Source organism: Heterodontus francisci, chromosome 11 (genome assembly GCF_036365525.1).
Source record: "Heterodontus francisci isolate sHetFra1 chromosome 11, sHetFra1.hap1, whole genome shotgun sequence".
NCBI classification, from domain to species: Eukaryota; Metazoa; Chordata; class Chondrichthyes; order Heterodontiformes; family Heterodontidae; genus Heterodontus; species Heterodontus francisci.
In genome coordinates, this window is record NC_090381.1 from 26,893,501 (window position 1) to 26,915,557 (window position 22,057).

Consider the following 22,057-nt stretch of genomic DNA (forward strand, 5'->3'; position numbering starts at 1 on the left):
CTGACTTGGAACTATATCGCCGTTCCTTCACTGTCGCTGGGTCAAAATCCTGGAACTCCCTTCCTAACAGCACTGTGGGTGTACCTACCCCACATGGACTGCAGCGGTTCAAGAAGGCATCTCACCACCACCTTTTCAGGGACAATTAGGGATGGGCAATAAATGCTGGCTGAACCAGCGATGCCCACATCCCCTGAACGAATAAAAATAAACACTGTGCCACCTATTAAAAGTATTTGCATAGGACACACAAGATTATGAGGATTTCACTGGAACAAGATTTATACCATATCTTTTGCACCTCTTGAGATCCTCAAGGTGTGAGCCTTTGGTTCAGTGGTAGGATTTCTAACTGACTCAGAAGGTCTAACATTCAAACCGCTCCAGACAGTCCCAGTGAGTGGAGACTTGAGCTCTGCCTTTATATTCTGGGTTGATATCCAGCAGGATACTCAAGTCCTCCGAGTATGGCTGTCCCACGGGTGCGGGTGTGCGTGCTCACCATCAGCCCCCATCGCCTGGTGCACAGATGGTTACGACCACAAAAAGCGCGTTCATGTGGCAGCCTGTCAGACTGTTAATCAGCCCTGTGAATCCTTCCACTGCTTCACACTGTTTTCCAAGGGAGGAGTGTGAAGATACAAACACAGAAACATCACATCATCAAACTGTCCCAAAGTGCTGCATAGACAGTAAATTGCTTTTTGAAATCTCCCAGGGAGAAATTTCACATGAAGCTCACCAAAGCTCTTCAACCCGAATTAGAAATTCAGTAAAAACAAAGCAATCACAGAAATGACTTGCCTCTCAGCCTTTAATTATAAACACTTGATAACAGTCAACACTCACATTGCACTAGGAAATACTGGGGGTGAAATTCGACTTCAAAGGAGGTGCAACACAGACAGCAGTGGACCAGCTGCCTGTTAAACACCCGCCCAATGTTCCTTTCCGCTGACGTCATTGAGAATACTAAAGTGCTAAGTGTCCCACCAGATCTTAACTGATGAAGATGCGAAAGTGTTCCAGGAACTTTGATAACTTTGAAATTAAAGTTTATAAAAATGTCTATGCATTGATTTCCCCCCCATCAGTGTAAACGCAAAGGCTGTTGGGTAGTTACACCCTGCAATTTGTGCTGGGGCAAACATTTCACAGCAACACCTAACGTGCAGTCAAACTGCTCAACAAGAGCACAAAAGATTAATAGAGATTTAAGGCAAGCCATTTGGGTCAACAAGTTCCTCCTTTCTTAAAAGCCATAGAATCACAGGATGGTTATGGTGCAGAAGGAGACCATTTGGCCCATCGTGTCCATGCCGGCTCTCTGCAAGAGCAAATCAGTTCGTCCCACTCCCCTATCCTTACCCATTAGCCCAGCATTTTTCTTTTCTCTTCAGCTGCTTATCCAATTCCCTTTTGAAATTCATGATTGAACCATACTCTCAGGCAGTGCATTCCAGATTCTTGCCATGTGAAAGGTTTTCCCTCATGTCACAGTTGCTTCTTTTGCCATTCAACTTCAACCAGGTATCCTCTGGTTCTCGACCCTTCCAGCAATGGGAACAGTTTCTCTCTATCCACTTTGTCCAAACCCCTCACGATTTTGAACACCTCTATCAAATCCCCTCTCAACCTTTTCTTCTCTAAGGAGAATGACTCCAGTTTCTCCAATCTATCCTCGTATCTGAGATCTCTCAGCCCTGGAACCATTCTTATAAACCTTTTCTACACCCTCTCTAAAGCCTTCACCTCCTTTCTAAAACATGGTGTCCAGAATTGGACACAATACTCCAGTTGAGGATGAACCTTATGATGAATGTTCATCATGACATCCTTGCTTTTGTACTCTATGCCCCTATTTATGAAACCCAGTATCCTGTATGATTTATTAACCACTTTCTCAACCTGCCCTGCCACCTTCGAAGATTTGTGCACATATATCCCCAGATATCTCTGTTCCTGCATCCCCTTTAGAATTGTATCCTTTATTTTATATCGCCACTTCCCATTCTTCCTACCAAATGCATCACTTCACACTTCTCTGCATTCATAAGAACTAGGAGCAGGAGTAGGCCGTCCGGCCCCTCGAGCCTGCTCCGCCATTCAATAAGATCATGGCTGATCTTTTCGTGGACTCAGATCCACTTACCCGCGCTCTCACCATATCCCTTAATTCCTTTATTGTTCAAAAAGATATCTACCTTAGCTTTAAAAACATTTACTGAAGAAGCGTCAACTACTTCACTGGGCAAGGAATTCCATAGATTAACAACCCTCTGGGTGAAGAAGTTCCTTCTTAATTCAGTCCTAAATCTGCTCCCTCTAATCTTGAGGCTTTGCCCTCTTGTCCTAGCTTCACCTGCCAGTGGAAACATCCTCTCTACTTGTATCTTATCTATTCCCTTCATGATTTTATATGTTTCTATAAGATCCCCCCTCATTCTTCTGAATTCCAATGAATATAATTCCAATCTACTCAGTCTCTCCACATAAGCCAACCCCCTCAACTCCGGAATCAACCTAGTGAACCTCCTCTGCACCCTCTCCAGTGCCAGTACATCCTTTCTCAAGTAAGGAGACCAAAACTGCACACAGTACTCCAGGTGCGGCCTCACCAGTACCTTATACAGCTGCAACATAACCTCCCTGCTTTTAAACTCAATCCCTTTAGCAATGAAGGACAAAATTCCATTTGCCTTCCTAATTACTTGCTGTACCTGCAGACCAACCTTCTGCAATTCATGCACAAGGACACCCAGGTCCCTCTGCATAGCAGCATGCTGCAACTTTTTACCATTCAAGTAATAATCCTTTTTACTGTTACTCCTACCGAAATGAATGACTTTCATTAAATTTCATCTGCCAAGTGTCTGCCTGTTTCACCAGCCTGTCTATGTCCTCTTGAAGTTTTCACTATCCTCGCCACTGTTGGCAATACTTCCAAGTTTTGTGTCATCTGCAAATTTTGAAATTATGGCCGGTACACCCAAGTCTAGGTCATTAATATAGATCAAGAAAAGCAGTGCTCCTAGTAGCAACACAAAAGCAAAATGCTGTGGATGCTGGAGATCGGAAATAAAAACAGAAAATGCTGGAAATACTCAGCTGCATTTTACCAGTCCTGGCAACATCTTCGTAAATCTCCTTCGTACCCTCTCTGGTGCAATTACATCCTTTCTGTAATGAGGTGACCACAACTGCACACAGTACTCAAGTGGTGGCCTAACCAATTAGTTATACAGTTCCAGCATAAACTCCCTGCTCTTGTATTCTATACCTCAGCTAATAAAGGAAAGAATTCTGTAAGCCTTCTTAACCACCTTATCGACCTGTCCTGCTACCTTCAGGGATCTGTGGACATTCACTCCAAGGTCCCTCATTTCTTCTACACCTCTCAGTATTTTCCCATGAATCGTGTATTCCTTTGCCTTATTTGACCTCCCCAAATGCATCATCTCACACTTCTCTGGGTTGAATTCTATTTGCCACTTTTCTGCCCATCTGACCAGACCATCAATATCTTCCTGCAGCCTACAGCTATCCTCTTCGCTATCAACCACATGGCCAATCTTTGTGTCGCCTGCAAACTTCTTAATCATGCCCCCTACATTTAGGTCCAAATCGTTAATATACACCACAAAAAGCAGGGGACCCAGTACTGAGCCCTGCGGAACGCCACTGGAAACAGCCCTTCAGTCGCTAAAACACCCGTCAACAATTACCCTTTGTTTCCTGCCACTGAGCCAATTTTGTGTCCACCTTGCTGCATTTCCCTGGATCCCGTGGGATTTTATTTTTTTTAACCAGTCTGCCATGTAGGACCTTCTCAAAAGCCTTGTTAAAATCCCTGTCTGCGACCATTTATCAGACCTTTTTCACCTGAAAAGTTAACTCTGTTTCCCTTTCCACAGATGCTGCCAGATCTGCTGAGTTTTTCCAGCATTTTCTGTTTTTCTCCTAGTACCGACTCCTAGAGAATCCCACTGTATACATTCCTCCAGTTTGAAAAATCACTGTTCACCATGACTCTCTGTTTCCTGTCACTCCATCGTATCCATGCTGCTACTGTCATGGGCTTCAACCTTGTTGACAAGCCTATTATGTGTCACTTTATCAAATTATTATTTTCTCTCCCGTTGCACCCATCACCCCCCCTCCCCCCACCTACATTATAACATTTAACTGTTATGTGAATGGCTCCAGAGTTTTCCCTTTGCCTATCCTACCTGGACTATTTCAGGCACTTGTCACTGTGAAGAGGCACTTCCACTGTCCTGATCCAGCCTTTCATCATGTTCTCATCTATGTCCCTTTTCCCTGCAGTTGTGGATTAACTTGAAACAAAGTTCAAGGTTAACTTTTTAATTTTAACATGGTGTCTTCTACACCTCTGTAAGGACCTCTCTTATTTACCTCCTTTCAAAGCTGAAGATGCCAAAACTTTTATCACCTCTCATCATAACTCAGTCCCCCCAGCATCAGGGACCAGATCTTGTGGTACTTTATATGTTGTGCTCCTACAGGTGGGATGTTTCTCTTGCGCCTCTATGTCCAGATCTGAATGTGGTGCTCAAAGAGCAGCCTGACCAGAGCTGTAGCATAAGTCCCAAAAATCCTAGAATCTTACAGCAAAGAAGGTGGCCATTTGGCCCATCATGCTTGTGCTGGATCTTTGAAAGAGCTCTCCAATAAGTCCCACTCCTCTGCTCCTTCCCCATTGTCCTGCAAGTTGTAAAGCTAAAAAACTTACCCACACTTACAAACACCAAAGACAGAAAGAACAAGCCCCCAGTTGTAGAGTACAGCTCATGTTATTTGGTGTGTACACACAAAAAAAGGAGCATAACTAGAAAGAAAAGAAAGAAAGAACTTGTATTTCTACAGCACCTTTCATGACCTCAGGACATCCCAAAGCACTTTACAGCCAATTAAGTACTTTGCAGTCACTGCTGCAATGTAGGAAATGCAGCAGTCAATTTGCACACAGCAAGGTCCCACAATCAGCAATGTAATAATGAGTTAATCTGTTTTAGTGATATTGGTTGAGGGCTAAAACTTAGCCAGGGCTCTGGGGAGAACTCCCCTACTCTTCTTTAAACAGCACCATGGGATATTTTGAAAGGGCAGGTGGGGCCTCAATTTAATATCTCATCCAAAAGATGACATCTCATACACGGCACAGCTGAAATTCAGTTCAAAAGAGGAGCAGAGAAGGGAGGTCTTTGTCATAGAGATACAGCACTGAAGCAGCCCCTTCAGCCCACTGAGTCTGTGCCAACCAACAACCACCCATTTATACTAACCCTACAGTAATCCCATATTCCCTACCATTCTCCTACCACCTACCTTTACGAGGGGCAATTTACAATGGCCAATTTACCTATCAACCTGCAAGTCTTTGGCTGTGGGAGGAAACCGGAGCACCCGGCGAAAACCCACGCAGTCACATGCAAACTCTGCACAGACAGTACCCAGAATTGAACCCGGGTCGCCGGAGCTGTGAGGCTGCGGTGCTAACCACTGCGCCACTGCGCCGCCCCAAGGTGGGAGCCTGAGGGGTCCCGTTCAGCAATCTTTCTGATACTGAACTAACTTTAAATATAAATGTTTACTGCTTGGGCTTAGATAATCTTTCAGCCATGACAGTTAGCTATGCTCACCCAAACTCACTACCAGTATAGGTAGTTCCCATCAATCAATGTGGAATCATACTACTGAGCTATTGTTCTACATTGCTATCAGGACAGAGAAGGAAATAGAGATGTTATAGGCATTTTCATTGGATGGGAAGTCTGCTTATTTCTCACCATAGCAAGCAGCATTTTTACAAACCGCTGCTTCTTGGTGAGTTCATAATATTACAGCTAGAACCAAAGCTAGTATAATGGATCAAGGGGATTAGTAACACAATCTCTCTATCAATCTCCCACATGATAGCATTTCTCCCAGTGAAATGACCTTATAATTTGGAACAGCTTTCCCTGCTAACCTACATTATGATGTCCCTATCTTCCGCAGTCAGGTCTGACGGGTGTCTTGTTCGGATCCCGGCTGCATTTAACTTCCAAGCTCATACTTGGAGGAGCAGTAAGTAATTATCAGAGAGCTAGTTTCACTTTGAAATGGGAAGGCCAAGAACACGGCAACAAGTTGCACTTGTTTAGTGTCTTTAACTTGGTAAACATTCTAAGGTCCTTTACAGAAGTGAAAATGGAGACCAAGCAGTAAGAGGAGGAGGAGTTGGGCGAGTGAATAAAGGCAGTTTAAAGACTGAGGTACTACCTTTTTAAGTTAGGGCAGACGGATACAAGGCAGAGGGGTTTATGGAGAGAGTTTGAGGGTGTGGGGCCAGGAAAAGGCTCTGTCACCAGAAGTGGAACAGAGAAGGCAGTGGAACCGCATCAATGTGCAGATAAGCCTTGTAAGATTTAAAAGTAATCATCCCAGTTTACATCCAGGTTCATTTGTGAGGAGATTACGTTACCACAAAACTATTTGCTTTAATTACAGTCCGGAAGGGAACAGGGCAAATTCTCCTTTTCTAACCAGCAAAGCACCCTTGGCCTTGATTTTCCCACAGAGCAGATGAAATGAAGGCATTGTTTACTTTCCGTTTGATTTAGTTTTTTCAGTGTCTGAGCCGAGGCACTGACACTGGATCTTGAGACAGGCTGACATTAATATAAACAACAAAAAAAGTTCCTTCATCATTTAACATTCTCGGGCCTCACCTTCTCCGTCACAGACAATGGCCGTCTCTTTGAATGCCTGAAGGCAATCCCAATCAGAATCAGCCTCATTTAACAAAGTGACTACAGAATATTTCTTCATGATTAATGGGTATAAATATTCTATTACAGCAAACATTATTGCCATTTTAAACTCTTATGGGGGGAAAGCAAATCCTATTTCCTTAAACACTGGCATTGGTTGTAACCTTTAACCTCTTGGAGTAATGTCCGTGTTAGGAATGCAAGTTCTATGGGCAACAAGCTGTTTTGCCATTGTGCAGATGATCCCAATTGTACGGTTTTGTAAGGATACAATAACAAAATCTAGTATTTATATAGCGCCTGAAGAAGGGTATATTATGACCAGAGATGTGTTGTCATGAACATTTTAAAGGTGGAGTGACTTGGAGAGCAATTTCAGAGCATAGGACTTAAACAGCTGAAGGTACAGTCGCCAATGGTGGGATGAAGAAAGTAGGAGACGCAAAAGAGGCCAGATTTGGTGGAACTCAGAGTTCTTGGAGGGATTTAGGACTGGAGGAGGCTACAGAGATAAGGTGGGGTGAGTGCCTGGAGGGATTTGAACATGATGATGAGAATTTTAAAATCGTGGTGTAGCACAGCAAACAGAGGGCAATGGGTGGTAGGGACTTGGAGCAAGTTAGGACACATGCAGCAGAGTTTTGGATGAGCTCAAGTTCACAGTGGAGGGAAGATGAGAGGTCGGTTTGGACAGAGTTGGTATATTCGAGTCTAAAGGTAACAACAGCATGGATAAGGGAATCAAGAGCTGATATGGTGATGCAGGGGTGGAGACAGACAATATTATGGAGGTGGAAGTAGGCGGTCTTGGTGATGGAGAGGATATGGGATCAGAAGCTCAGCTCAGGGTCAAATAGAATGCCATGGTTGTAAACGGTCTGGTTCAGCCTTAGACAAAGATAGGGTGGGGAATGGAATCAACTGCTGAAGATACTTTTCTCCTTTCCTTCATGCAAATGCTGTTCTTGTTGGGATGTTGTTCCACGGCTGTTAACCAGCTCGCCAATATTTCACCCAAGTGGCTGTCCTTTCATGCAGAAGACTGGACTATTAGTACTGGCTGGCTATTTGTCAATGGAAGACTTCACAGCAACGCTTGATCCTGTTCTCACCTAGTGCCCACATTCTCACCTGGGGCCAGATTTTTGTTACAGAGGTGGGGAACAGGTGCCAGGGCTGGTTTTGGGTCAGAAACCACCTCCAGTGGGAAACTGATTCAGGGTCAGATTTTCAAATAGGTAAGCCCTTAATTGGCATGGAGATGGGTTTCTTATCCATCTAGTGCCAGTGGGGCCGGGAATGGGAGTGGGTCAGATCGAGTGTGAGGCTCATGTGGACACCCCACGGCAGCCATCACTGAGGCTGCTGGTTATCTGAGGGAGAGATCTGCATTTTGTGCTGAAACGTTCCACTGAGCAGAGGGAAGTGGGATGTCACAGGGGAGCTGGAGGCCTGGCACTAAGGACAAGGCAGAACCTCGCTTCATCACTGCCCATCTGAATCTAGCGTTGGAGGCCATAAGGGAGAGAAGGGAGGTCCTCTTCCCAGAGGGTGGCCGGTGGAGGTCACCTCATCATGCAGCAGGGGCACCTCTCTGTTCAGTGTTATACCCCTCTTCCTCCTCTCTTACCTTCTGCACCTCCCCCGATGAGCTGTCTCCTTCCAAGGATTCACTGTCCTCAAGGTCCACACCTCTCTGGAGGTCCATGTTATGGAGAGCTCAGCAGACCACCACAATGACCAAGAACGTTGCAAGAGGGTTTTGGAGGGTGCCACCCGACCAGTCCAGGCACTGGAATCGCTATTTCAGAAGCCTGATTGCCTTCTCAATAGTTAGAATGCTGAGCAATGGCATTGGTTGTATAACCCCTGTGCCTCTGTCTGGGTCTCCTGTAGAGGGGTCAGTAGCCATCTCTTCAAGGGATTTCCCCTTGTCTCCTTTGATCTATCTATGCACTTCGGGGGATGAAGTGAAGATCCAAAGCAGGCTGGCGGAGAATGAAGGAGTCATGGCAGCTGCCAGGAATGTCAGTGCACACATGGAGGAAACTCTTGTAGTGGTTTTGGACCAGTTGGATGATGAGGGAGTGGAAGCCTTTCCTGTTCATGGATCTCACTGGTTGGTCACTGGGTGCCTTGATGGCCACATGGACGCAATCGATGTTGCCCTGCACCTGGGGGGATCCAGAGATGGAGGTGAAACCCAATGCCCTCTGTGCCTGCGCAGGTCCATCTGTGTCAAAGTGGATGTAGTCCCTGCCCTCCTGAAAAAGACATTCGTAACCTGCCTGATAGTCTGATGAGCTGCCGACTGCAAGATGCCACCTAGGTCCACAGCTGATCCCCGGAACAACCTGGTTGCATAGAAATTCAGGGTGACAGAGCCCGTGACAGCCAAGGGGGCTGTGAGGCCTCAGGTCATTGTGCATCAGGGCACCAAGGTCCGAGACCATCTGCCTGGATAGATTGCCTGGTATTGGTGCTCTGATATTTGCAGGTAACTTACTCATGAGCAGTAGACCCGATTTCTTGGGGAGCGCCTTCTTCCCTTTGCAATGCCCCGCTGTGCTCCTCTGGCCTCCTGCCATCCAGGAGGTTGCATCTGCTGCAGCTCACCCTGGCTGCTCAGTCCAATGTCAGAATAGTCTATTCCCATCTGACCTTCTTTAGCTGGGGTTTGTGCATTCACCAGGCCGACTCCAAGTACTTAAGTGATGCCAGCGGCCTCATGTTCCTCTCCAGATTCCAGCTGCTCATCACTGAAAAAACAAAAGCTTATAGCTCCAGCAATGTGGCACTTCTGGAGCAGCTGAGTGTTGTGCTTATGCTTGGTTTAATTTCTGATTTAACGCTGAGCAATGCAGATATCACACTGTGTTAAATAACCAACTGGTTTATTTAAAGCACATTAACTATACAAGATCTACAGATTGCAGCACATGTCTTCGCAGCAGCCCGTGTTCAGTGAGATGGATTCAAAATGTCTCGGAAGCTTCCAGAAATCTCCCACAATTCCTTTTCCGCTCTCTAGCCCCACCCAGAGGTTTAAGCATCAAACTGATTAGTCAAACACTACACTGAGCTACATTTTGGACCTCTCCATCATGTTAATCAGCCCCTCCAAGTGCCCTCCACATTGTCCACATCTTTGAAACTCTGTTGTGTTCCAGACTTGGCGTGCTCTCCTTGCCCTTCCTTTGAAAATTGTAAACTGCTGCTGACAAGGCTGTTAATGAGCTCCACAATGAGGTCAACAGGCAATTAATTGGAGGCGTGTGGTGTTGCTTTTCCCTCCCTCCTGGCATCCTTTTAAAATGCCTTTGTGTTCCAGAGGTGGCGGGACCCAGTGCTGACCTTTGAGAAAACGATCTTCAAATCGCGTGCATACCCACTCCAACCCCCAGCGGGATTTAAAAATCCGGCCCCTGGTGTCCACATTCTCACCTGGTGTGCACATGCCTACACTCCCCAGCAGGAGTCACTGAGTTGGGATCGTGAATCCGGCTTCTATTTTCCACAGCTATTCCAGGACATCTGGGCCACCCCCACAAGGTAAGCTCCGATGTCAGAACCCGAGCCCATGTGGGAGGGTAGCAGGACGACGGCGGCAGTCCTTCCGGCAGTGACCAAGAGGCGTCTCCAAGCTGCCGGCCCAGTCAGATGGCTGGCAGCTCTGCAGCTTCGGCAGTGCCACTGATAGAGGTGGTCGGTGCTGAGGGTGCAAGGGGAAAGAGAGGGCACCCCCACATTGAGGGGCCCTCATAGGTAAGTAGAAAGAATTATTTCTGTGCTGGGGCCAGGCAGGCAGACTCTAGCAACTGAGGTGGCAGGGTCGGGGCCCCGGGGTGGGGTGCGGGCATTTCTGCTGGGAGCCCCTCTTTGAGGGGCTGTTCTACCACCAGCAAAATACTGGCAGCCTGGGAAAATGGTCGTCAATTGGTCTTTTCATTGCTTAAATTGGCCGCCTGCCTCCAGTTGGCTGGTGGCCAAGCCACTGCTGTTCCTGCCATTGGGAAAATGGCCCAGCAGCGTAAAGACATCAAGCCTGATGTCCACTATAGTGCTCTAACCTTCATCCTGCTGGGTAAATATCAGCTCTGGGAAGGGTCACTGACCCGAAACGTTAACTCTGCTTCTCTTTCCACAGATGCTGCCAGACCTGCTGAGTGGTTCCAGCATTTCTTGTTTTTATTTCGGATTTCCAGCATCTGCAGTACTTTGCTATTATTATCTGGGATCTTCCTGGTCTGTTTGGCTACGTATCACATTAGTCAGTACACTTTCCCATTGAAAAAATGAGGGCGATTATATGACATATTTTTAAAAACAGACCAAGGAACCAAGTTCACAGGTCACCTGAGAAGATTCAGCGAAGCTTAAATCTCCTGCTTCAACGACACATTATCAGGTTGCTCACATGTACCCTGTTCCTCTCCCACTGTCTCCACATTGCCGGGGGAACTGTCTAATGTGAGAATATGTATTAAGTTCCTGGTGTACCTCCAAGTTTAAATGACAGGTATGACTTTTTACTTCCTGACAAACAGCAACAACAGATAGTTGAAAAGGAACATCCATCCAGTCCAAGTTCAGACAGGAATTCGTTGGTTTATTTGGCCTAGTTGACTCAATTTACCTAACAGTTACTCCCGTCCCTGCCTTGGATCTTTCACAACTTACCATATGACGTGTGACCTTTTCACAAAGTATGCTAACCAATGTATGGGGAGAATCCTGACTCGTGTCCGAAGCGGGAGCAAAAGTCAACACTGCACAAACCAAACAGTGCCAGGCTGAGGCCAAATCCAAACTCGGCTTTAGGCCATCAACGGGCTGTGTGTGCCAAATAGGAGTTTGCTGCACCTCATCAATTGGGAAGGGCGGTAATTGGGCTAGGCCTCCTACACTGAGGCAGTCAGATCATGGCAAGGGACTGATGATCCTACGGGAGGGTCCTGAATAGGCCTCGGAGGTTTTTTTGGGGGCCCATAAAAACAGAAACTCCAATTTTCCTAGTCCTTTTATTGAGCAGCCTCCTGCCGTCCCTTTCAGGACAGTTGATTCGGCCACTCACCGCACAGCATACACTTGGTTCATTTGCACCAGAGTGTTTACAATCAGGGTCCTACAGCCAGCATAGCACTTCAATTGGCATATTTAAGCAGCCTTATACCTGTTTCAAGCTTAGGGCTGTCTGCCAGTTGATAAGCCGTCCTGAATATTGCACCAGGTGGCTCTTGGGGGTCAATGGGACAGTTGAGGTGCCCCCTCAATTTTCCAATGTTTTCAGGCACAAGATGGATGGCTCCAAGTTGCCTTTCTCGCCCCGTCATTTCACTTCAAGATTCATTCTTTCCGGTCTCCATTACAATAGTTGCCAAATGATCTAAGTGAAAATCTTTGCTCTGATCTATGTCACTCAGATGTTTAATATTCTGACACCCTTGCATTTTTCAGTGCATTTCAGATTTGTCTCCTTGGTTGGGCTACATTAAAGTAGCAATTCATTTCGTACTATTCCTGCATAATGACCAAAAGTGTACTTTATTGGCTGTAAAGCACTTTGAGACTCTGATGATCGTGAAAGTCGCTATATAAATGCATGACTTTTTATATGCAGTCTCCCAGAGCATTTAATAGGCTTGAGGGGCTGAACAGTATACTCCTGTCTTTATGTTGCCAAGGGATTCTATACAATGGGAGTGACTATGAAGGGCTTTATTACCATTGGGGCAAATAGGAAGCGGTTTAGATCACTGGGATTCTATGCAGTAGGAGTGAATAGGAAGGGGTTTGGATCGCTGGGATTCGATGCAGTCGGAGTGAATAGGAAGGGGTTTGGATCACTGGGATACGATGCAGTAGGAGTGAATAGGAAGGGGTTTGGATCACTGGGATTCTATGCAGTGGGAGTGAATAGGAAGGGGTTTGGATCACTGGGATTCGATGCAGTAGGAGTGAATAGGAAGGGGTTTGGATCGCTGGGATTCGATGCAGTCGGAGTGAATAGGAAGGGGTTTGGATCACTGGGATATGATGCAGTAGGAGTGAATAGGAAGGGGTTTGGATCACTGGGATTCTATGCAGTGGGAGTGAATAGGAAGGGGTTTGGATCACTGGGATTCGATGCAGTAGGAGTGAATAGGAAGGGGTTTGGATCGCTGGGACTCTATGCAGTAGGAGTGAATAGGAAGGGGTTTGGATCACTGGGATTCTCTGCAGTAGGAGTGAATGGGAAGGGGTTTGGATCACTGGGATTCTATGCAGTGGGAGTGAATAGGAAGGGGTTTGGTTCACTGGGATTCTATGCAGTAGGAGTGAATAGGAAGGGGTTTGGATCACTGGGATTCTATGCAGTGGGAGTGATTAGGAAGGGGTTTGGATCGCTGGGATTCTATGCAGTAGGAGTGATTAGGAAGGGGTTTGGATCACTGGGATTCTATGGAGTAGGAGTGAATAGGAAGTGGTTTGGATCACTGGGATTCTATGCAGTAGGAGTGAATAGGAAGGGGGTTGGATCGCTGGGATTCTATGCAGTAGGAGTGATTAGGAAGGGGTTTGGATCATTGGGACTCTATGCAGTAGGAGTGAATAGGAAGGGGTTTGGATCACTGGGATTCGATGCAGTAGGCGTGATTAGGAAGGGGTTTGGATCATTGGGACTCTGTGCAGTAGGAGTGAATAGGAAGGGGTTTGGATCGCTGGGATTCTCTGCAGTAGGAGTGATTAGGAAGGGGTTTGGATCATTGGGACTCTATGCAGTAGGACTGATTAGGAAGGGGTTTGGATCATTGGGACTCTATGCAGTAGGAGTGAATAGGAAGGGGTTTGGATCACTGGGACTCTATGCAGTAGGAGTGATTAGGAAGGGGTTTGGATCATTGGGACTCTGTGCAGTAGGAGTGATTAGGAAGGGGTTTGGATCATTGGGACACTGCAGTAGGAGTGAATAGGAAGGGGTTTGGATCATTGGGATTCTATGCAGGAGGAGTGAATAGGAAGGGATTTGGATCGCTGGGATTCTATGCAGTAGGAGTGAATAGGAAGGGGTTTCGATCATTGGGACTCGATGCAGTAGGAGTGATTAGGAAGGGGTTTGGATCGCTGGGATTCGATGCAGTAGGAGTGATTAGGAAGGGGTTTTGATCGCTGGGACTCTATGCAGTAGGTGTGAATAGGAAGGGGTTTGGATCACTGGGATTCGATGCAGTAGGAGTGAATAGGAAGGGATTTAGATCGCTGGGACTCTATGCAGCAGGAGTGAATAGGAAGGGGTTTGGATCACTGGGATTCTATGCAGTAGGAGTGAATAGGAAGGGGTTTGGATCACTGGGATTCTATGCAGTGGGAGTGAATAGGAAGGGGTTTGGATCACTGGGATTCGATGCAGTAGGAGTGAATAGGAAGGGGTTTGGATCGCTGGGACTCTGTGCGGTAGGAGTGAATAGGAAGGTGTTTGGATCACTGGGATTCTATGCAGTGGGAGTGAATAGGAAGGGGTTTGGATCACTGGGATTCTATGCAGGAGTGAATAGGAAGGGGTTTGGATCACTGGGATTCTATGCAGTGGGAGTGATTAGGAAGGGGTTTGGATCGCTGGGATTCTATGCAGTAGGAGTGATTAGGAAGGGGTTTGGATCACTGGCATTCTATGCAGTAGGAGTGAATAGGAAGGGGTTTGGATCAAGTGGAATTCTATGCAGTTGGAGTGAATAGGAAGTGGTTTGGATCACTGGGATTCGATGCAGTAGGAGTGATTAGGAAGGGGTTTGGATCATTGGGACTCTATGCAGTAGGAGTGAATAGGAAGGGGTTTGGATCGCTGGGATTCTATGCAGCAGGAGTGAATAGGAAGGGGTTTGGATCATTGGGACTCTATGCAGTAGGAGTGAATAGGAAGGGGTTTGGTTCACTGGGATTCTATGCAGCAGGAGTGAATAGGAAGGGGTTTGGATCATTGGGACTCTATGCAGTAGGAGTGAATAGGAAGGGGTTTGGATCGCTGGGATTCGATGCAGTAGGAGTGATTAGGAAGGGGTTTGGATGGCTGGGACTCTATGCAGTAGGAGTGAATAGGAAGGGGTTTGGATCACTGGGATTCTATGCAGTAGGAGTGAATAGGAAGGGGTTTGGATCACTGGGATTCTATGCAGTGGGAGTGAATAGGAAGGGGTTTGGATCACTGGGATTCTATGCAGTAGGAGTGAATAGGAAGGGGTTTGGATCACTGGGACTCTGTGCAGTAGGAGTGAATAGGAAGGGGTTTGGATCACTGGGATTCTATGCAGTGGGAGTGAATAGGAAGGGGTTTGGATCACTGGGATTCTATGCAGTAGGAGTGAATAGGAAGGGGTTTGGATCACTGGGATTCTATGCAGTGGGAGTGATTAGGAAGGGGTTTGGATCGCTGGGATTCTATGCAGTAGGAGTGATTTGGAAGGGGTTTGGATCACTGGGATTCTATGCAGTAGGAGTGAATAGGAAGGGGTTTGGATCACTGGGATTCTATGCAGTGGGAGTGAATAGGAAGGGGTTTGGATCACTGGGATTCGATGCAGTAGGAGTGATTAGGAAGGGATTTGGATCATTGGGACTCTATGCAGTAGGAGTGATTGGGAAGGGGTTTGGATCATTGGGACTCTATGCAGTAGCAGTGATTAGGAAGGGATTTGGATCGCTGGGACTCTATGCAGTAGGAGTGAATAGGAAGGGGTTTGGATCATTGGAACTCTATGCAGTAGGAGTGAATAGGAAGGGGTTTGGATCATTGGGATTCTATGCAGTAGGAGTGAATAGGAAGCGGTTTGGATCATTGGGATTCGATGCAGTAGCAGTGAATAGGAAGCGGTTTGGATCGCTGGGATTCTATGCAGTAGGAGTGATTAGGAAGGTGTTTGGATCACTGGGATTCGATGCAGTGGGAGTGAATGGGAAGGGGTTTGGATCACTGGGATTCTATGCAGTGGGAGTGAATGGGAAGGGGTTTGGATCACTGGGATTTGATGCAGTGGGAGTGAATGGGAAGGGGTTTGGATCACTGAGATTCTATGCAGTGGGAGTGAATAGGAAGGGGTTTTGATCGCTGGGATTCTATGCAGTGGGAGTGAATAGGAAGGGGTTTGGATCACTGGGATTCGATGCAGTGGGAGTGAATGGGAAGGGGTTTGGATCACTGGGATTCGATGCAGTAGGAGTGAATAGGAAGGGGTTTGGATCGCTGGGATTCTATGCAGTAGGAGTGATTAGGAAGGGGTTTGGATCGCTGGGATTCTATGCAGTAGGAGTGAATAGGAAGGGGATTGGATCGCTGGGATTCTATGCAGTGGGAGTGAATGGGAAGGGGTTTGGATCACTGGGATTCGATGCAGTAGGAGTGATTAGGAAGGGGTTTGGATCACTGGGATTCTATGCAGTGGGAGTGAATGGGAAAGGGTTTGGATCACTGGGATTCTATGCAGTGGGAGTGAATGGGAAGGGGTTTGGATCACTGGGATTCGATGCAGTGGGAGTGAATGGGAAGGGGTTTGGATCACTGGGATTCTATGCAGTGGGAGTGAATAGGAAGGGGTTTTGATCGCTGGGATTCTATGCAGTGGGAGTGAATAGGAAGGGGTTTGGATCACTGGGATTCGATGCAGTAGGAGTGATTAGGAAGGGGTTTGGATCACTGGGATTCTATGCAGTGGGAGTGAATGGGAAGGGGTTTGGATCACTGGGATTCTATGCAGTGGGAGTGATTAGGAAGGGGTTTGGATCACTGGGATTCGATGCAGTAGGAGTGATTAGGAAGGGGTTTGGATCACTGGGATTCTATGCAGTGGGAGTGAATGGGAAGGGGTTTGGATCACTGGGATTCGATGCAGTAGGAGTGATTAGGAAAGGGTTTGGATCACTGGGATTCGATGCAGCGGGAGTGATTAGGAAGGGGTTTGGATCGCTGGGATTCTATGCAGTAGGAGTGATTAGGAAGGGGTTTGGATCACTGGGATTCTATGCAGTAGGAGTGATTAGGAAGGGGTTTGGATCACTGGGATTCGATGCAGTAGGAGTGATTAGGAAGGGGTTTGGATCGCTGGGATTCGATGCAGTAGGAGTGATTAGGAAGCGGTTTGGATCACTGGGATTCTATGCAGTCGGAGTGAATGGGAAGGGGTTTGGTCACTGGGATTCTATACCTGGTATTAAATGAGCCACTTGATAGAATAGAAGACTACCAAGTAAAAATGAGTGAAGGACGAGGAGTCAGTCCGCCCAGTTTCTCCTATTTAGATCTTTGTCCAGCATCCAGACACACTAATATAATCTAATTTGCCCTTTGTTTCATACTATATTCCCTCGATATTCCCTGTGGAATCAGAAATCTTTTGATTTTCTCTTAAATGCTTCAACAAAGACCATATGCACGGCTCTACACATCTGCCTATTCGATAGAGCTTTTACTTTGAGTAATATCAGTTACCCCTTAATTTACAGTTAGCTCAAAGTTTTCTTGTATATAATCATGGCATCTCGTTATCTTTCGCATAAAGATTTACATATCCAAATCCTCCACACCTATATCTTCATGAATCAAGCCTTTCCTTCCATTCCTCTTTATTTTTCTGATGTCGAAGACATTTCCTGGCATTTCAATCTTAAAAGGTATGGAAGAATACTCCTGAGTCAGTCGGTGAAAGTGACTTTTACTTTCACCATTACTGTTGATGTGTAGGTGGTGAAGAACTCTTCATCAGTCCACTTCTCACCAGCTCAAGAGCCTATGTCCTTCAATTTGGTCAATGCTGATTGAACCACTCTGATTGAGTGACACACATCTCATTACCTTGGCGGTGACGCTCAGTGCGGTCGGCAGACTCTTCCCCTTTGACATCAAATCTCTGGCAAGTCTGGGAAACCAGAATCTGAAGTAGTACCTCTATTTCCAAGAGCCAGACCAAAAATTTGAAGGAGATTCCAGGCTACTGGTGGGGGAATTTGTTTGTCTGGAATGCCAACTCATTCTGGGACTGATTAGCAAAAGAAAATGATTGTGGGTATCATGTAATATTTTCCAGCTGTCTGCTAAAGACAACAGATATACTTCCCACCAAAAGGATTAAAGTTTTTTTTGGAAAATTTTGGAAAATTGTTGAACTGGGCTGGAATTTTCCCACTGACTATGGTTGAAGGAAGGAGGGGCATTCAAACCCATGTTTTCCCAAGTGCCTTACCCAATTCCCAGTCTCAATCTCTGTGAATATCACACCAGCTCAGTGTGATTGCTTTGCTTATTGCTTTAATTAACACATAACTACTGCAGACTGTTCCATTCAAGCTTCAAAACCTTTTGCCTTACAAGGAAATACAGGTTCACAACAATTAATTGGCTACTTAAGGGCCTCACATGGCCTGGGGAGGGCGGGCCATTTGTCACCTCCCCCGCCACCAGTAAAATAGCAGAGGGGACGGGTAAGTGACAGGCACCCCCCCCCCCCCCCCCCCCCCCCCCCCCACCTTCCACATGATTTTACGCCCACCCCCACCTCCTATCCCACTCCCGGGATTGGGGAGCTGGGGGGGAGCTTTACATTCCGGCCAATGTTCTCTCATGGACATCCAACCCAAACTACCAGCATCTGTTGATCCCTGCCTTTAAGGAATACTGGGTTAATTTTCTCAGAGACAGACTCTCACTTGCTGGAAGCAAGAAATAGAGAATCAGAGGCAAAGGTCACCAGGCCCAAACCATGGCATTCCTCAGTTTCCCGTTGTTAAAATTAATGGCCACCAAATTGGAAATTTCACAAATCAAGCATACTAAACTCTACGTCTGATTATTGAATCTAAACCTCTGTGACATATCCCATAGTATCCTCCCTTTATCTCCCCTGCAAAACAGGGTTGTTTTTCCCTCTATAACCTTCAAATACTTCATAGCATGTCCAGGGAACTATAGACCAGTTAGTTTAAAATTGGTGGTAGGAAAAATAATGGAATATCTACTGAAGGAGAAAATAGAAAAACATCTAGAAATCAAAAATATAATAAATAGTGAGCATTGATTTCAAAAGGCAACGTCTTGTTTGATCAATCTCACTGAATTCCTGGAAGAAGTAACAGAAAGACGACAGGGGTAATTCAGTAGATGTAATATATCTAGATTTCCAAAAGGCCTTTGATGAGGTACTACTTAATAGACTAATGAATGAGGTCACAGCATGCAGAGTCAGCTACAGAATGGGTATCTAGCTGGCTGCAAGACAGAAAGCAGAGAGTGGCAGCTATTGAGAGTGGCAGAAGGTAGGAAATGGGGTTCCACAAGGATCAGTGCTGGGACCACTTCTGTTCACAATTTATATTAACGATTTAGACTTTGCAATCAAACACACAATTTCTAAGTTTGGAGATAACACCAAATTGGGGGCTTTGGGGAGATTGTGGGGAAATAGTTAATCCTGAGGAGGTCTGCAACAAATTACAAGAAGACATTAATAAGCTTGCAGAATGGGCATATAATTTGGCAAATGAATTTCAACACAGATAATCTTGACGTATTAGATTTTGATAAGAAAAATAAGGAAGTCACTTATTACTTGGGAAATAAGAATCTAAATGGGGTAAAGGAGCATAGGGAATCTGAGAGTACAGATACACAACTCACTAAAAGTAGTGACTCAGTTAATCAGCCCATAAATTAAATAGCAAACCAAACTCTAGGGTTTATTTCTAGAGAGATAGAATTGAAAAGGAGAGACGTTATGCTAAGCTTGTAGTGAGCCTTGATTAGACCAGATTTGGAGTACAATTTTGGTCACTATATTATAGAAAGGATAGAGAGGCACTGGAGAAAGTACAAGGATGATAACAGAAATGTGAGGTTACACCTATTAGGAAAGAAAACAACAGGCTGGGTCTCTTTTCTCTTGAAAAGCGAAGGCTGAGGGGTGACCCAATAGAGGTCTTTGAAATTATGAAATGTTTTGGTAGAGTAGACAGAGAGAGAGTACTTTCACTTCTGGAGAACAGCAGAACTAGAGACCATCAATATAAGATAGTCACCAAAAAATCAAATAGGAATTGAGAAGAAACTTCTTTATGCAGAGTGTGGTGAGAATGTGGAATTCATTACCACAGGGACTAGTTGAGGCAAATCGAATAGATACATTTAATGGAAGGCTAGATAAGCATATGAAGAAGGGAACAGAGGGTTATGCTGTCAGAGTTAGATGAGGAAGGATGGGAGAAGGCTCAGATGGAGTATAAATGCCAGCATGGCATGTTTGGGCCAAATGGCCTGTTTCTGTGTTGTCTGCTCTATGTGACTCCAAGTTACATTAAGTAAAAGCACATTCAATTAGAAGTTCTCTGCACCTCAAACTTATTCAATGGGTAAAGCCATGCATCAACTAAAACTTTGCCTGTTGGATTTACTTAAACAGAGGGAATTCCCAACCAAAAGTGTAAGGAGAGTGGTTCACAGGAGCAAATCAGTGCCAGTCTCTTCCGTACAGACAGCAAAAACACATGGGGTTGAATTTTCCTGGCCCATTGGCAATGGGCTCCGTTGGAGGGGAGGGGAGGGGAGGGGGGCCTTCTTTATGGCACTCCATGCATGGCCCATAAAGGAGCCTCTGTGGCAATGGCCGCCCTCACATCAACAGCATCCCAACAGTGCTCCACAACCCAAACAATGATCACCGGAGCTCGGCTGCCAGGCCCTGGCTTCCTCCAACCTACCTCAACACTCTTCGAGGGCACCCTGCCATTGAGGCACCGTCCTCCTGGAATGCAGCCTCAGCAATGGCCACTGCCAGCTTCCTGATTGGGCTGCCAGGTCTTCAGGTGGATTGTCATTTGTAATTGGACAGCAGCCACAGTGGCAGCCTGTTAATTGGCGACCACCGGCAATATGCCGCCCTGGGTCCTGCCACCCACCGAAGCAAGGGTTGCCTCCCGCTTTTGGCCACGATGGCGGGACTTGCCAGTATATGGCAAAATTCAGCCCATGATGTTTGGATACAATGGGATGCAGTCATTTGCTATAGGAGAGTGGAACACCAAGTGATATAAGGAGTGATATAAAGGCTTTTTCAACAGCATCTTCCAAACCCGTGACCTCTACCACCTAGAAGGACAAGGGCAGCAAATGCATGGGAACACCACCACCTGCGTTCCCCTCCAAGTCACACACCATCCTGACTTGGCACTATATTTTGTTCCTTCACTGTCGCTGGGTCAAAAACCTGGAACTCCTTCCCGAACAGCACTGTGGGTGTATCTCTCTATGTCTATGACAATCTGCAGACCACGTGCCTCCTTGATCTCCCTCCGCCCCCAATTGTGGAACATTTTTGGCTGGATATAAAACTGGAGTTGCAGAGGTGAAAATATCTTATCCTACTGCAAGGTTATTCAAACTATTGCCGAATTGTCTCTGCTATCACCTGTATATTATTTCCAACAAAACAAAAGCAGTTGCGTTTGGCTTGGGGACTGTACAATCTGTTACATGGATATCGTGGTTCATTCCCACTGCTCCAGCGACGACCTGCAGCTACAGCTGTTTGAAAAGCACATTTGCAACTCTCAATTCTTCCCTAAAGACTGATTAGCATTTACCAGACACACAGCGTCTGGTCCTCAACACTGGAGACCACTCAGAAGATGCTTAAACAGAGCAATGCACAACCCAGTGGTGACAGCATCTTTAGCAGTGCTCCAAATGGGAGAAAATGGAGTGAAACAGAGTATGTCAAAAAGATTGCGGAAATCTTGCGCAACACAAATAAAGAAGTGTCAAGAGTTCAGATTTCTAGCCAACATATATGCGTCTCCATTACAGATGCTTTTTCAGGGCATAACTGCGCCTGCTTTCTGAACCTATGTCATAATCATACTTAAACACATCTCTTGAATGTGAACGACATCATAGTTAACTCTGCAAAACTATCCAAAATATCAAGATGCTGCTGCCAAAATGTTTGCGCAATAAAACACATCAACAATATATAAAAAGGAAGTGGTCCAGTAGTGAAGTTCACACATGTCACATCATCAGTGCAAACCACGACTAATGTTAATTCACATTACAACTTTTGCAAGTTACTGCAGCCAACCACTTACCTTTCAACAACATTTTCTCCGCTCCAACAGGTTGAGCTATCTTGAGGGAGGAGTTCGCCTTCACAGATCTGTTCCGCAAGAGAAGCATAGAAGGTCCTGAACCGTCGGATATAGTTCATGAAGTCCCTGCCGAACAAAACAAGGAGCCAATCTTACAATGTGCTTAAGTTTAATACAAA

At 46.0% G+C, this 22,057-nt stretch overlaps 1 protein-coding gene across 2 annotated transcripts in view; it reads right to left on the reverse strand.

The window, feature by feature from the left end:
- gpc5b (glypican 5b) overlaps positions 1–22,057 on the reverse strand; it is a 687,302-nt gene that overhangs the window by 427,233 nt on the left and 238,012 nt on the right. For both annotated transcript variants that reach the window (XM_068041839.1, XM_068041840.1), the window contains one exon: positions 21,879–22,004. In XM_068041839.1, coding sequence (XP_067897940.1) covers positions 21,879–22,004 — 126 coding nt within the window. The remainder of the gene's footprint in view (positions 1–21,878; positions 22,005–22,057) is intronic.